At 31.8% G+C, this 17,155-nt stretch overlaps 1 protein-coding gene across 2 annotated transcripts; it reads right to left on the reverse strand.

Moving 5' to 3' along the window:
* Window positions 1-4,536: 4,536 nt before the first annotated feature.
* LOC132064958 (protein JINGUBANG) lies at window positions 4,537-6,828 on the reverse strand. Of its 2 annotated transcripts, XM_059458140.1 has the most exons (3): window positions 5,654-6,828; window positions 5,083-5,523; window positions 4,537-4,977 (listed from the first exon to the last, which is right to left on the reverse strand). In XM_059458140.1, the coding sequence occupies exons 1-2, from the start codon at window positions 6,647-6,649 to the stop codon at window positions 5,116-5,118; spliced, it is 1,404 nt and encodes a 467-aa protein (XP_059314123.1). In that variant the 5' UTR covers window positions 6,650-6,828; the 3' UTR covers window positions 4,537-4,977; window positions 5,083-5,115. The 2 variants fall into 2 exon arrangements, with proteins under 2 accessions (XP_059314123.1, XP_059314122.1); XM_059458139.1 differs by having other exon boundaries at window positions 4,537-5,523; window positions 5,654-6,827.
* Window positions 6,829-17,155: the final 10,327 nt, after the last annotated feature.

Consider the following 17,155-nt stretch of genomic DNA (forward strand, 5'->3'; position numbering starts at 1 on the left):
TCAATTCAACCAAACCTTTTAACCTGCTCGATTACAAATTGTTCATGCACTTTCTTTTTTTGTCTGTTGTGAAATAATAATATATTTCTATATTTAAAAATAATTTAATTTTACAATTTACATTTATTTTTAATAAAATAATTTATAATCACATAAATATTTATAACTTATCTTTGGTCGCAAATTTTAAAGAAACTGTGTAACAGAACAAGGCCCCATAGAATGGGATCAAGGGAGTGAAAATGATTCCTTTTTAAATGAAGGAATGACAGTTTTATGTGGCTCAAAAACAGATTGAGTCAGGTTAAATTGTCATAGCCCATTTTACAAGAGTGCAATTTTTTATTTTTTTTTCATTTTAGTGAAGAAAGCATGAATCGATTAACAAACACAGGAACTATGGCATTCAAAGGTGTGGTTTAGTGGTGAATGAAGTGAGTTGAAAATTATGAGATCTCAAGTTTAGATCAGAGGAGAGACAAACAAATATTAGGTGATTTCTTCTCATTGCCCAAATCTTGATAGATAGAATTAAGCGGTACCTGTATTTGTGGAAGGTAATCCATGAAATTAGTCAGAGTCGGCCCTAGGGTCAAGCAACTAAAGCTTGAGCTTTAGGTTCCCAAATTTTGGGGGTCCCATCTTTTTTGCCAACAGTAGGTTAATTAATTAATTTTTTTTTTTTTTTTGGGAAATAATGAGTACTTTTAAGTAGAAAAGCATAATTTTTAAAATGAATATGAAAAATAGATTTTTACTTTTACTTGTCCACTTTCGCTTATTTAGATAAAAATAATTTATTTTTCCTGTTATACCCTTATCATTAATTACTCATTTCAAATAATTTTTCAAGTCCATTAAGACTATATACCAATTAATATGAGCATCTTGGTAAAATATGCACTTCATTTATTATTTCTTTGTGCAAAATCCATAGTGGACAAGTAAAAGTGAACGGATGGAATACATTTTTATGCTATGCTCTTTCTTGACTTGTCCAGAATGTCGATCTCTTATATAACATTTATACACTCGTATATTCTCTTTCTTGCTTTTATGAACTCCAATCTAATACTATATATTACTATTCTCTAAAAAAATCATAGGTTAAGACTACTTTTGACAAAATATATTGCACTCTTCTATGTTTTTTATTTTTGTTTCAAAGAGGAGTTATTGAGCAGCCAAAAGATATTTTGGAATCAAATCATTGATTTTTTTTCAATCAGATTCTCTTAGTCTAAATTTTAAAGTGTTATTTTTATGTAATATTTTTTGTTTCTGTTAGTTTTACTTCACAGTATAGATTATCTTCTTAGTTATCCTCTTAATAATCTATTAGAATTTAAATATGTCAACTTGAAAATATGAATCCGACTATATAGTTTAAGGCTTCTAAAAGTATGCATGATATCGTGTCTTTAACTTTTACTAATGAGTATGACATGATGTTGCTTTGTAAAAAAAAAAAAAAAATTAACTGAACCGCACCGATACCAAAGAGAAATCTTGATGATGGGATGGTTTCGGAAAGTCTAATTTTGGTTCTACAAAATGAAATAACCGAAAAATTGATATGGTATAAATTTGATAAAATAACTTCTCAAACCGTACCATTAACACCCCTAGTTATGCCTACTGCAAAAGTTATGTCGGAAAAGACTTTTATATAGAAACTATGCCTTAAGGCAACGCTTGAGATTCTACAGAAATTAGACCTTAAGACCTAATTTTTTTTTGAAATAGGCCTAATTTGTTACGAAATTCGGCCTTACGATTTTCTTTTAATACTCTGCTGGGGTTCGATCCCAGAATCTTAGGGATATTTTTGGCCACTTAAAATACCGAAAGGAAAAAATTAAAGACCCGTAATTTGAGGAACAAAAATTAAAGACCACCCCCGAATAAGAACATTTGTGCGAATGACCCCATACAAGGCCCTTGCACACTCATAATTCTAGCCCAATACAATGGGCTTGGATAATTTGTGATTTCAAAAAACGTTGGGCCTAAAGCATAGTAGAGAGACGACTCACATGACTGATGGCACGAATCACAGTTGAACCATTTCCATAGAGATCATTCTAATTTCTTGTCATCTTATTACACAATAACTAATTTACCTTCTCAGCCTCTATCACTTTATAGCTTAAATAACTTCTAATTATGTTTTCCTCTCTAGCTATAATGACAAATACTAAGTCAACAACAACGATCCTGAAGGATAGATTGTGGATTTGAGCTGAGTGGAATACTCATGTACCTCAGCTTAGCTCAAGGACATTTATAATGGTGACCGACTTTGGCTCGAGTAGATTTAAAGTGATGTTCGAGCTTGGCTCATATACAGCTAAGTCCAATTTCTTTTAAATAAGACTTGGCTTTAAATGTCAATTGTCAATCTTTAAATTGATTAATTTACGCTCAAATTAAGTAAATATTATTATAAATACATGTTATTAACTCCTTTATTTGTTAGGAAATTGTAATTAGATTTAAATAAGCATATAAAATAGTGTTAAGTTATATATTGAACAATGGTACAAATATTTGAAGAAGACAAAAAGAGAGAAGTTTTATTTTGGTTTGCTATCATTTAAATTCTTCATACTTATCAGTTATCAGTCCTCTTCAGTCTTCAGGTTCTCTTCTACTACCGAACAAGTTGGAATGTAAAATATATGAAAACCTTCACCTACCAAACCAATCAAACAAGTAAATGGAGAGCAGGCCATTAGCCTAGGCCAATCCAAGCCCAATACAACATCTAGTTGGAGATGAAACAAGGCCCGAAATAGAGGGCTTGTGAAGGACAAATTGAAGCCCAAGACTAAAATGGTCCTCATTCTCCTTTCAATATTCGTATCTACCTTTGTGTGTGTGTGTGTGTTTTTCGTTTTCAAAAAATAACTTATCACTAAGATAACTAGTTTATCATGTGAAAGAATCTAGATATTTAAGTAATGACTTTAAACGTTGAGTGGAATTTTTCAAGATGGTTACATAAGATGTGGGATAATATAGTACTTATTAATTAGGAAAGGGAGGGCGAATTCCAATAAATCAGAGACACAATATAAGGAATTTCAATTTGCATGTATATTCCAATAATTCAGAGACGCAAGATAAACCATTTCAATTTGCATGTATTAAATAATGCTGTTGAGTACTTAATTCTCTAGATTAGGTGTGCACTGCGACTTTCTGCTATCGAGTTAGCTTTGGGACCATTATGCAATGGGAATTCATGGCCCAATCTACCTAACAATGAACTATTTGTGCAAATTATTGGACTCGTTCTTATAGTAGTACTACTACTATATTTCTTTTTCTCAAAAAATTCGTCAAATGGTTGTGGCTTCCTCATTTTTTTTATTTTTTTTTAGAAAAAAAAAACGGTATTCATTATTTATCATTTTAATTTCTGTATTCGTACCGGATAAATTAACTGAGAAGATGATAAAAGTGCTTACTAATTTCCTTAGTTTCTTTTCTATTAGTGCCCATTCCAATCAAAGTCTTTAATGATGCCCACCGACCCTCTTCACCGGCTAATTAAAGCAAACAGTTGAAAAATTGCACCTTCCTTTCTTCTTTTCTTTTAACTCTTCCTTGTAAGATATTTTTCACTTTTGTAAGTATTTCAATTAACTAACAACTTTTTCAAAGTTAAGTTTTATTTTCAGCTTCAGTGCTAGTTTAACTCCAGTATTAATTTTTAACTCTTGAATAAATAAAGTGATCCACTTTCTGGTGTAGCAGAATTAATTAATATTCTGTTAGGCCGTCTTGAACTATAAATTACTCTAAAGAAACAGAAAAGTAGGACTTTAACTTAATTCTTTTCAGACATTGCTTCTTTATCAAAAATTCTTTTGCTTTTTCTGTCAGCCACATTTTAAATTTATAAGCTTGCTAATAGGGATGACCTAGGCTCAGCCAACTCTACGTGGTCCCTGACTAGACTTCCCAATGCAGGATCCACAAACAATATACCTATATGTAGAGTTTAACTTATAGCATATATTAACAGACTTAGTGTAATTAAACCCATTATGATTAACATGATGTCTACCGTAACACCAAAATGCTCACTGAAATGTGTGCAAATAGAGAAAGTCCTAAGGAAACAGAGATACCTATATATTACTGATGCTTGCTTATATTTTTACATGAAAAGCTTAATTCAGCTGTAGTTCTTTGCTTTAAGAATTTGTTTGTCTGTAATATTATTCTAAGAGCACCATTTTTTGGCTTTGCTTTTCCTATAAATTAACACCCATTTATGCTAATTCAATAGTTACTATATGCAAGTACCAAAAAATAAACCATCAAACCTTGTGGTGCGATGGTAAATATTATATCGTTTTTAATCTGAATCTTGACTTTGAGCCCTCGAAATAAAGTCATTTTTAATAGAGAGTACTTTATCTCTCAAAGCAAATGCCAAACGCTAAATGGAAAGTCAAAAAATAGTTATGTGCAAGAAGTAAAAACTTGTTCATTATAAAAAAGTACAGAACTTTTTCACAAATCAAAGGAAAATTTAAAAGGGATTCAAAGACGGTGTTCCATTTTCGAACACTTTGTTACTTTAGAATATACAAGACATGAATCACTAACCAAACTTACAACCAAATATAGAAAACGAGAAAAGAAAACAATGAATGTATTTTGAGTAATGTTAGTTGGTCACGGCTTCTACATTAACCTTCATTGTGAAGGTTCTGCTCACTGGTCCCCCACGAAAAGAACCGTCCTCTAACAGGTTTTTACCGGCACAATAAAGCCAAATTTCTCTTCATAATTGTGTGAACGTTTCACATGGTGTCTGTTGTATTCTAATCTGTCTTTATGTGTCACAACCAACACCTAATATGAAGGCAATTCACAACCGCTTCTCCGCCTTGTACTCGGCGGCGCGTTCACACCACTCTATCCACATGCATCTTCATTCTTCACACCTTCAGGATCCAACTGAACTCAAGAATTTCGACACGAAACATAAATATATGTAACAAATCACAAAAATTGTGACCAATATTAGATTTTGAACCCGTACTTCAAATGTTGAATAGATACCGTGATAAAATATTAAAGATTGAACCCATCAAATTAAAATACTGGATCAGCTTCTGGCTCAACTGCATCAGATAGTCTCCAGACCTTCACTGAATTGTCCAAACTCCCACTATACACTCTCCAATATTGGTCACTTTTCTTCTCCACCACAGCTTCATCTTCGCTCTCATTATTATCATCTTCCTCATTTGAATCTTCGACGGTCAAGCACTTAACGGGGCCGTTGTGTCCTGTTAACACCGTTAATAAACCGTGGATACCACCTTCTTCCCTTCTCCACACGCATATCGACTTGTCAGCCGATCCACTCATCACCAGGTTACCAGCAACCGCAACGCACAGCACCGCTAATTTATGACCTCTAAGCGCACCCCCATACTCCAAGAAATGCTTCTGTCGCTCCCAGAAATTAACTAGTCCATCTGAAGAGCCCGCATATACCTATTGAGACATAATATAAAAATAAATCATCAGAAATATGTTATATGTTTAACAATTTAAACTTTTAAACTCACACGTAAAAATGTAGTGAGACGTAATATAATAAAGTACATTAAAAGTGTGTTCGTACCGTAGTTGCTAAGGTGTTTACGGCTAGTGAAGTTACAGCATTGTCCTGTTTCAGCAGTGTTTCCACAAGAACATGCTTTGCACTATTACCAACAAGCTCTCTTCTCCAAGCTTTTACTGTTCCGTCTGCTGAGCCAGTCAAAACCAACCCATCAAATCCAACAACTACTGAATTAATTGCATCCTGATGAGCAGTAATAGATTCCAGGCATTTCGAATCAGATAATCTCCAAACTTTGAGTGTTTTATCCCAAGATCCAGAATAAAGCAACCCTCTTTCTTTATCCAAGCTCATACACGAAACAGCATCAAAATGCTTAATCCAAGGAACATTCCGATTTCTTCTAACTTCAACATACGCCTTGGGATTAATTGAACTCTTTAAATAATCTCTAATGGTAGGTAAACTACCAACCCGCTTATAGGCTTTCCTTTTTTTACCTAAAAATTTCCATACCCGAATTTTACCATCTTGATGACCAGTAAATATCTTATCTCCATAAACAACAATGGCTTTCACTAATCCGCTATGCGACTTAAACCCTGAATATTCCTTCAAATTTTTCCATACTCTAATATTTTTACTATCTGACCCTGTATATAACAAATCCCCTGATGAAGCTAGTGAATAAATGTGGCCTTCTTCTCGGACAAGTGAGCCAATTAGGCCATTTTTGCAATCACTTGTTTCTGATTCTTCGGAGAAATCGAGTGCTGGTTGGTGAATCCATGGGGATTTTACATAAGGTGAAGCAGATTGGTTCCATGGAGACATAAAGTAATTAGGTGAATTGTTGGTAGTAGTTGTTGTGTTGTAAAACGACGATGTTCTAGGTGGACTTGGGGCTGAAGAAGCATTACTACTGCGAGCCGAATTGCTATTGCTTTCTTCATGGTCACTAATTGGATCGGAGTATAAAAGGGTACCGAATTTTGTTCTTCTAAAGCTTTCTTTCTCTAGTAACATTGCTCCCATACTATTCTTTTTTCTTGCCATATTAGAACAAGAAAAATTAAGCAAGAAGAGAAAATTTATGAAGTGTGAAATAGTGGTATGTATGTTTGTGAAGTTGAAGTTTTTGGAGTGAATGTGGTTTGGTTTGTAATTAAGGTCGAATAAATGTGAAGCTTTTGTGAATAGTGAGAAAGAATAATGGAAGGATGAGAAATTGTACATGGAAATAATGGAAGGGGAAAGTGAGAGATATATAAGCAATGGAAGTTGGGGGTTGGTTCGGTATAGGGGCGTAGTATAGGCAATAGGAGGAATGGTACAGAGACACGTGGGAGTAGGATACGTGAGGTTCAAGAAGAAGGCAAAAGATACTTTTTACATGTAAGAAGAAATACGAGAACTACACAAGCCCGTGCTCAATAAACAGTTTAAATTTTACACATCGTATGAAAATTATTTAGACAATCATGTTACATAATAAAGGTAACTGTGAATAGTTTTATATATTTAAAAGTATTACATCAACGACATATTCAGTGTAATTTCATAAATGGAGTTTGGGAACGATAGAATGTACGTAGATCATAACCTATTTCACAAAAGTAGAGAAATGTTTTTGATCGACTGTCGATGCAATAAATTTATTTGTATTGATGCTAAACTAAATGATAAGTAATCAATTATAATGAGCTAATTTTTATAGATGGTATAAAAATGTATTACACGATTAGAGTACATAAACATAAATCTGTAATAAGTCATTTGGTTCAAAACAAAGTTATCCTAGAATTATAGTCTCTGGATTATGAATAGGATTAAAACAAGGATAGACAATTTCACATTTTATATGGAATAGATAATTTGTTGATTTTAGTAAATATTATTTTATCATGCTTTTAATTAATATTCACAGTTAAATATAAGATAAATTCAATTCCAATTTCTTTATAGTAATAACCCATAATCTCTGTAACCAAACGGACCTTAAAGAATTTACGATCAGGTGGTTTTTTCTTTTATTTTTGTCCCTTTGATGGTTTTGAGCTACCCGATGTTTTGTGCTTGTTAAGGAAACGTTGAATTCTAGAAGGGCAACGTGGAGGATAGGATTTAAACGTTGAATTTGATAAGTAGAATGACCAAAGTTATTTTCAGCATGTTTTTTTTTCCTTCTTAGGAAAAAATGGGAATACGGGTATTTGACTTTGAAATAGTCAGAAGAATTGTGGGCTAATAACTGGTCGTTTTTTGTTTTATTATAGTTCTCATAATTTAGTCAGCTGGTATTAGTAGTCGTTTAATGATGCCTAGTTACCTAGTACTACGATTTGTCAAAAAAAGAAAAAGGGTTCGAAATACACTTTAACTTTGATCGAAATTGCTATAACATACTTTAATTTTGCGGGGGTCCTATGACCCCTGGACTATTTTTGTATATTATTGAGGGTATTATCGGGTGACGTGGACAAGCAAGTGAGCACATGTTGGTTGAGCTCGCAAGATTGACTTAAAGCGAATCGCAAGTCTCTATTTGCCATGTTGAATTTCAAATAATCCTTCTTTACGTGCTCACTTTTTTGTCCATATCAACCGATAATACCCTCAATAATACACAAAAAAAATAATGTCGGGGGGGGGTCATAGGACCCCCGTAAAGTTGGAGTGTGTTATAGTAATTTCTGCCAAAGTTGAAGTGTGTTTTATAACCTTTTCCCGTCAGAAAAGGAGTACTATTTCCTTTCATTTTATACAATTTTGTTTATAATGAACGACAAGGTATTTAAAATGATTGTTTGATTTATATTCTCTCTCTTTCATTAAAAGTGAAGGTGTTCGGAAAAGTTGTGATTAATGAAAAAACTTGGCTCAACAAATAGTATTAATGTCATATAAATTAAAGTAATTGGTCAGAAGGAGTATTAATAATAGTAAAAAAATAATTAAATTAATCGTTGAAAAGTAGTTAAAATAAAATAAAAAAATCTCCCACCATGGGTGGGTTAGCGTTACATTGAAATTGAAATTGGAAAAAAAAAATCAATAAAAAAGCGTCAAATTTAGATTACAGAATTTGAATAGCTTGATCAATTTGAGCTTTTGAAAGTTGTATGGAAATACAGATCGAATTGCGTCAAATATGTTTATATATCTCCCATGAAAATTGTGCCATATATAAATTCAAGAAGAAAGGTGCGTGTGAAAAAAAAACTCTAGTTGCAAGGCTGCTAAAGAAATGATTTTCTCCAAAATCTTTCCTAGTAAGAAAATTTTAAGGTGCGTGAAATATTATTAAGCAAAACGTGTGTACTCTCAATGCAGGTAGTCCACGCCTTCTTTAATGTTGATTACATAACATATTGGTGTCGACAAAATTTATATCTCTTCAATCACAAAACTTTTTCTTTTTAAAAAAGACTCGAATTATCCAAATATATTTTTCTTTTGCACAAATTTTCGTCAAAAAAAAAAAATCAGAAATTTTGTTCAATCAAATTGTCAAAACTTGCAAATTAATAAAAAAAAAGCGATCAGGTCAAGTCTATTCTCCAATATCTGTGAGAATCTAAGCGAAGAACCGGAAGAAGAAGTATTCTTCATGCCTTACTCTTTCATTACTGCAAGTATATTGTTAAAAATAGCAGATATTCTCGGCAAAATATTTCACATGTGGCAATAATAATGTCTGGTAAAATATTAACCATGGCTAGACCCTCGAATTTTTGCCAATGAGGAATTTCACATGCACGAAATTAAGAATAAGCAGAAAAATTATATTGCATGCAAGAAACTAATGTGACGGCGTTCAGTTCCCAAAACGGTTAGTTTTTCTTTCAAGTGACGCACCAAGAACGTTAACTAATTTCACTAGTGGGCCACTTGACAGCCCACCTATATAGTTGAATGAAACGAACTTGAATGGGCTGTGTCTGCTAAATGACAAGGACGCATTAAAATCAAGCCGCCACGTAAAGTGCTCCTTATCACATTGATCATACTACTGTTTCTCTAATATCAACTTGCCACGTAGTGTAAAGCCCATGGGCCGAGCTGGTTCATTATGATGTCAGCATGGCGCATCTGTCGAGTTTTGATGGTTGCCACCTATCCTAGTATTATGTAATACTCCCTCCGTCCCAGGCATTGAGTTTAAGAATTAATTTTTTTTTCAAAATTTGTGATCCAAAATAAATCTTAGATACTTGTGTAGATGTAAATCACGGTATAAAGATAAATTATTTTTAAATATAAAAATATAACATTTGTTTTAAGACAAACTAAAAAAAAGTAGAGGGAGTGATGAAGTGTGGATTCAAGATTTGATGTTTTATAGCAGCCTCGTGTTATTATACGATAATAAGTTCATAATCTAATATTTATAAATATTTTTTTTTTAATATATACAATAAGTTTCGAATAAAATGAACCTATAAGTAAAATAAATCCGTCCACGTAATGAAGAGGGGCTTCAAATGATAACTGATACATCTGGGTTTATGATCCCGTGGAATTTTTCACTCAATACTTTTTTTTATGTAAACGAATTGTATAGAAAAAAAGGGAAAGTTTACTAGTTTTCTATTTAGATGAACCAAATTATACCTTTCGGCTTCTTGTATTTGACTTGATTTGTATAATGAAAAAGCGCAGTGCTTTTTGAATGTTAGGTTGAATCAGTACATCAATATTACCTAAAGTTAAATGTCTTATAAAAGGATTTCCGTAAAAACGATATTCGATTTTTCGATGATTGAAATGCTTGTGATATTAAGTTCTGTTTGGTAGAACGGACTTTGAATAATATGGATGAAATGTTAAATATAAGAAAATGCTCTGCGGTATATCGGATTGAAGTTGTTATTGTTTAATAAGGATAGTTACATGTATTTATCTTTTATATGACTTGTAAAGTTCTTTTATATTGTCAGTATATGACGTATTCTTAAACTCATTCGATTAAGCAGATTAGAGAAATAACTTGTCGTTAATCACGTTACCATAAAAAGAGAAACACTAAATGTTGTGATTACTTTAAAGTAATAAACATGAAATAAATAAATAGTACACTCCAATAAAAACAAGAAATCGTTTTCTTTCTTTTTCGAAGGCTTCGTGAAAGTGATTCCAAGTTCAAAGCTTGGTTGAAATTACTTTCAATTGTCCATTCAAGTAGTTGCCTATCTAAATGTAGATATACAATACGTGGGAGCATGTGAAGCAAGCCCCTATTGATGAGTTTCCTCCTCTATTATGAAGGACTCTGTCAACATCTTTCTGTTTCTTATTTTAAATGAATGTCCTAAATATATAAATATCATCAACACTTTTTCTCTTCCAGTTCTTTTTCTCTTTTCCTTCAGTATCATACATATTCAAACTTGCAGAAAATAAAAAACATTACTCCTAGTATAAGAGCAGTAATTCATGATATATTGATATCATTAAATTAATTCCGTAGTTTATATTATCTTTTTGTAAATAATCATTATGAAATATCTAAATTTAGCATTACTTAATATTAAGTAATTTTAGCTGCTCGCATATATTGATATCTTGCCCGTTAATTATCTGTAAGCAGAATAAGGATGACATAAGAAGTATCTCACTAGTCATCACTTAATATAATATATAGGTTATTATCACATCCTGGACAAGCTATTTATTGACTTTGAGATCCTGCAGATTTATGAAGACAGGACCGCGTTTATTTTAATTTATCAAATTTGATACACATCTTGAGCAATAGTTAAATTAAAGAATAAAATAGAGGGCATTCTGTCTTAAGCTTCCAAATGTCACAATATTTTGCATTTGTAATATTAGCTTAGTGATCTTAGTTGAAAAAAAAAATCATGACTTGCTTTGTCCGCGCAAAAGATAACCTACTTTTCTGGTAAATTTGTCATCTTATTGGGAAACAGTATTATTAAATTCAATCATTTATCATCTTTGAGTCTTGCTTATATACGTGGCCTAAACTAGGAAGTAAAATCACTATGCTTAGTAAAAAAAGAATGCACCCATTTCCCAGTTCCAAGGGACAAGAAAATGGTCATACAAGAAAGGCGAGTCATGGTTAATTTATTTTATTAGAGTGATTTTATCACGTATAGGGGAGGGATCAATCTTTTAATTGAGCACAGGGAAAACATAAACTTCAGCCTAAACATAGTTAAAAAACTCTATAAATACTTTTACATGTATATTGTCACAAAAAAACAGTGAATGCAACTGTATTTTACGCTTCTTAATTTGAAAACTTGAAACCACTAAAGTTGATATATCACTATCATATGACTCTATCGCTCATTAACTCTAGTTCATATGGGGCGAAAAAACACATGCATGTTCTCTCTTTTGTTTTTATCTGCTAATAGTAGTCTTATTACCAACCTAATTAGTAATACAAGAAAAAAACTGCTTTATGAAACATGTATGATTACAGTGATGTTCCCACGCATCTCTACCATAATAAAAGTCTATTTTCTAGCTAGCCTATCAGAACTGAAAAAATCTTGATTAAACATCAACCTCATAAAATTTAAGGGATTATAAGCAAAACAAATTAAAGTACTGAGGATGACCTAAACAAGAAAATGAAATTCGGATATATACTTATTGAATTTGTCATCGTCAAAACGTATATATAGTTAGTTGGGTATTTAGCAGCATTCCATTGAAAGAAAGCATTTTTTTGATAATTATTTGGACAACTTGAACCAATTATTAGAACTTACAAGTTGTACAATTTTTTATTTTTTTTTATCTTGTATTTTGTTAATGATATTTCCTAAATTTGCCACGTCCCCGGTCCCACCAACAAGGAAAACTAAAATCATAGAACCAACAATTTGATTATTTCATTATTAGACAGGAAAATGACACGACATCAAAGCACATATGGAGCTGGAAGTAATTCTGTAGCAATTGGCTTGACCTGAATCAAGAAACGAAAAAGAAAAAACAATTTAAATATCTTAAATTAATCATTGCTTTGATAAGCTGTAGCCGGTAAGTGTGGCTTCATTTTATCCTCACTCCGTCTAATTTATATATATCTTAGTTTGAACTTTGAGTCACGTAGAATTTGAGGAAGAAATGAAACTTTTTTCGAGATTTATAGCCTTAAAACATGTTCTAACATTTATGAAGTTATAGAAGCTTCTCAAGAAATGAGATATGTAAAGTCAAATGTTTCCAAAAAAATTTATCATTCTTTTTTAAACGAATTAAAAAGAGAATTATATCAGAAGGAGGGGAGTATGGATTTAATTAGTGATCCAAGTATGTTCTAGAATCAGATGATTGAAGAAGAAATATATGGTCAAGGTGATCTTTGAACTTTTTATGTGGCTTGATCTTTGAACTATTTATGTGGCATTCTTTAAATACGAGTGGTTCTATTCACTATATGTGAACATCGGGGAATAGCAGATTCCACTAGACTAGAGTTCTGAGAATTTGGATTCAGATTTTTGCGAATCATATTAAGAAGAAACGACCAGTTTAAATGACAAAGAAGAACAGATCATTTTATATAAAATAACAATTATTGTTCTTGCTTTTTCTCTGAAGACACTGAAATTGCCAACTCACCATATTTCCATGAATGCTGCAGTTGCAGAAAATGATACCTAATAAAACTCCAAAGTAGAAGTTCCGATCATGGTCCTATGAATAGTATGTACACCACAAATTTCTTACACAAAGGGAAGATATTTGGATTCTTCCTCTTTCTAAGGGGTCCATGTTTGTCTACTGATAGAACATGTTACTCATCAAATCATAGTCGTTCATCACGATCCAAAATATATTGTCCCTCCAAGAAAAGCAAGAGGATTTTTTTTTTGGTACAGAAAACAATTGTTTCTCCTGATAAATATACACATCAAAAACCACTAAAATTTCAATAAATATTAATCTAAACTTGTAATTTTATAAGTTCATGAATTCAAAGAACATATAGAAGTTGAACTCATCAAATATAAATATTATATCGCCCTCTGCTATTAGAGCATCCAATCACACATGCACGTATGAAGCAGCCAAAGGCTGTCATTTTGATGATATATGTTGGTTTAGGGAGTTGGTATGTTATATTTGTATTCAAGACGTAACTTTTGTTAAAGTATGTGATTATCTTATATACACTTTTTGTTTGCTTAAATATAAATCTCAACAGCTTTCAATCATTTAATAAAAGTGTCAAGGAAATCCAGACATACAATGTTAATATTCATATTAATTAATATTAATAATTGAATCTCTACTAACTTTGCTCTGTCTCCTCGTTGAGTAATCTCCCTTTTTCTTATTCTAACTATTGTAAGTGCAAAAAGTGGAGTGCTAACGTCAACAATCTTTTATCCAATCAAATTGCTAATACATATAAAAATTCATGATAAATAATCTCTGTAACTAGTTTATATTATCTAGCTTGTGAACAATCATTGTGACTCACTGTTTTCACAAAATAAGAATGACATAAACAAAATCTCACCAGCTAGTCATCATCAACATTGTCATTGTATATTTTTCCTGCCCAATTTCATTAACTTTTGTAATTTAAAATTTATTGCTGCTAGCTAGCTAGATCGGCAGTATTATTAGGTTATAACTTGGCACAAGCTATTGACTTTAAGATACTGCAGGTTGGGCCACGTATCAATGCTTATCACCAGTACTTTCATCTATTCAAATTTGATACATACCTTGAAATAGCTTTTTTTTTTTTTTTTAATCCTAAGCTTCCATCTGTCTCAGTGTCAAGCTTTTGTTTTATTTTATTTTAGTTGGTGATCTTAGTTTGGTTACGTTCCTCGTTGAATGTCAGCATAGATCATCTACCCTATATTTTTATTTTGTCGACTTGTCGGGAAACTATGTAACTCCCATTTTATATCTTTCATAGTTGCTCATTACGTGGCCTAAATCAGAAAGTATGAATCCACATGCTTTTTAAGGACACACATATGAGAATAATGCAGTCCCGAAGAATGCAATTAACGAATTCGTTTAGCTAATCAACTTCGAATTGAGCGTTTTTGATTTCAAGAGGTCAATTTATCAGAGTTACATCACGCTCATTTGCTAAATATATCTAGCTGGGAAATTATTTACATTTAATGAAGCACAATTAGTGCATGACATTCATTCTTTGCATAAAATTTACCATTTAATCATAGCTAACATACATGTAGTCTTACCTCAACTTATCATTTAAATTAGAGATAAGGGTCAAAAACACACCCCAACTGTCAATTTTTTTTTAGTTTCATACCTAAACTATCAGAAGGTTGAGAAAACTACCTAAACTATCATTATCTAGTTTGCAAAATACACCTGAACTAAATGTGTGAACTCACTCTCCAAAAGGCAAGTGAAGTTGAAATTTTCTCAAAAAAATTATCCATGTGGCATAAGTAATGCTATGGTGGCACCTACATGGAAATTAAAAAAAGAATTTTTTTTATAAAAAAAAATCAGCATTTTAAAAAAAAATCTTGATTTAAAAAAAAATGAAAATAATAATCATTTTTGTAAAAAACTATCAAAAAATTTAGAAAATCAGAAAAAAAAAAGATTTAAAAAATGGAAAAGTTGATTTTAAAAAAAAAATGTGAAAACTAAATAATCAGTTATCTTATTATTTTTTTTAAAATAACTTTTCCATTTTTTAAACTATTTTTTTTATTTTCTATAATTTTTTATATTTTTTTACAAAAATTATTATTTTTCAGTTTGTTTTTTAAAACAAATAGTTTTTATTTAATTTCCATGTAGGTGCCATTGTGACATTATTTATCCACGTGGACAACAGTTGGCAACATTTTTATATAAAATGGAGAGTGTAGATCACATGTCATTCAAGAATAATTTGAGGTGTGTTTTGCAAACTAGATAGTGATAGTTTAGGTAGTTTTCTCAACCTTCTGATAGTTTAGGTATGAAACTAAAAAAAAAAATGATAGTCGGAGTGTGTTTTTGACCCTTATCCCTTTAAATTAATATGATTCCATTAATTTTCCGGTCCTAATAGTTATTCTTCCTTCCAATTGGAGCTTTTATTACAAAAAGAAAAAAGAAAAAGGAATTAGCGACAATTTAACGTTGATCAACAACGTACTATCAAACATTTCCATTAACTATGAGCTATTTATAGCTTAGCTAGCGATAAATTTCATAGCTAATTCCTGTTTTTTTTATCTTTTTGTCTTATCATTAGAAGCCTTAATTATACAAGTTAAACACACAATGACGCTATTATTAGTAGGCAGGTTGAAGTGGATGGGTTGGGGCAAGATTTGTCTGGTTCAAAATTGAGGACCACAGTGATGGATTTAGGTAAGTACGCATTTCATTGTGCATCCTTCATAATTAATTAAGGTAAAAAAAAAAAGAGGCTAACGATTAAACAAAAGGGTGGCAAAGAATAGGTGTTCGCTTTTATCTACTAATAGCAGCTATCCTTATTTTAAACCTAATTAAAAATAGTAGCATCAAAATCTTTTCTACTAATAGCAGCTAACCTTATTTCAACCCTAATTAATAATAGTATCGCTAAATCTTCTTACTCATTATGTCTGATCATATAGATGCTGCCACGCAGCTCTAATGTAATAAAATATCCTTAGCGTAGTTTGTAGACTAGTAAATCAGCCTAATAAATAAAAGGGAAACGTTATCTGAATGTAGACATGTGTGCTGTTTATCGCATTCCTCAAATTTAGTTCGACTAAACTTCTAATAAAAAATACCCCCCAGAAAAAGAAAAAAAACTCTTAGATGCCGGAATTCCAGAGACAACGCATAATGATCAATTTAATTTAAACTAAACAGAGTATCTGAAAAAGGTTAACCTAATTAGCAAGAGATGAAGATCAGCTAGTTGGATATATATTGTTGTCAACGCCGTTTTGTTGGATATATTGCTGGTTGAGAGCATTTTGTATTGATTATTATTTCATTCGATAACTTGAATCAGCATGTGCTCTTCTTTCCTTTGTAGTTAATCCTATTTGCCTAAACGTGCCAGTTGCCACATTGCACCCTCCCAAAAAACTAAACTCACGAAATCAACCGATAAGATCTTCTCGCATGGTATCACTCTAACGCTTAAGTATGGTCAATAGAAATTAATTAACGTGCATGCGTGACCCACATATATGATTTAAATAATTAGTGTATATATTGAGCGTATATTTCTAATTAATTTTTTAATGTGTTTTCGTTGCAATAACTCTGCCTTCGATAAAATTCAAATATAAGGTGACGCATAGTAACAAAATGTATTGGAGCAGTTGTGCAACTACTAGCCATGGCTGGACATGAAACAACAAAAGGAAAAAAACAATTTGGATTATGGCTGATGCTGATCTCTAAGAATATTCTGGATTGAGATTATTGAAGAAGAAAGACTTTTTTGTCTTGGAAATTCTTTTAAGTGGCAATTGCAATAGTGCAGTCAAGCACTCATGCATGCAGACAGATGCAGTGACTATCACTGTTCACTATATGTGGACATTGGTAATTTGGTTGCATAAGTATCAG

This window comes from Lycium ferocissimum, chromosome 7 (assembly GCF_029784015.1).
Source record: "Lycium ferocissimum isolate CSIRO_LF1 chromosome 7, AGI_CSIRO_Lferr_CH_V1, whole genome shotgun sequence".
In the NCBI taxonomy this organism is placed as follows: domain Eukaryota; kingdom Viridiplantae; phylum Streptophyta; class Magnoliopsida; order Solanales; family Solanaceae; genus Lycium; species Lycium ferocissimum.

What these genes read in the sequence shown, in the direction of transcription:
- LOC132064958 (XM_059458140.1), bottom strand. Translation starts at nt 6,649, where the DNA reads ATGGCAAGAAAAAAGAATAGTATGGGAGCAATGTTACTAGAGAAAGAA. An exon ending in TAAACACCTTAGCAACTACG is followed by an intron (nt 5,524 to 5,653) that starts GTACGAACACAC and finishes ATGTCTCAATAG; the next exon opens with GTATATGCGGGCTCTTCAGA.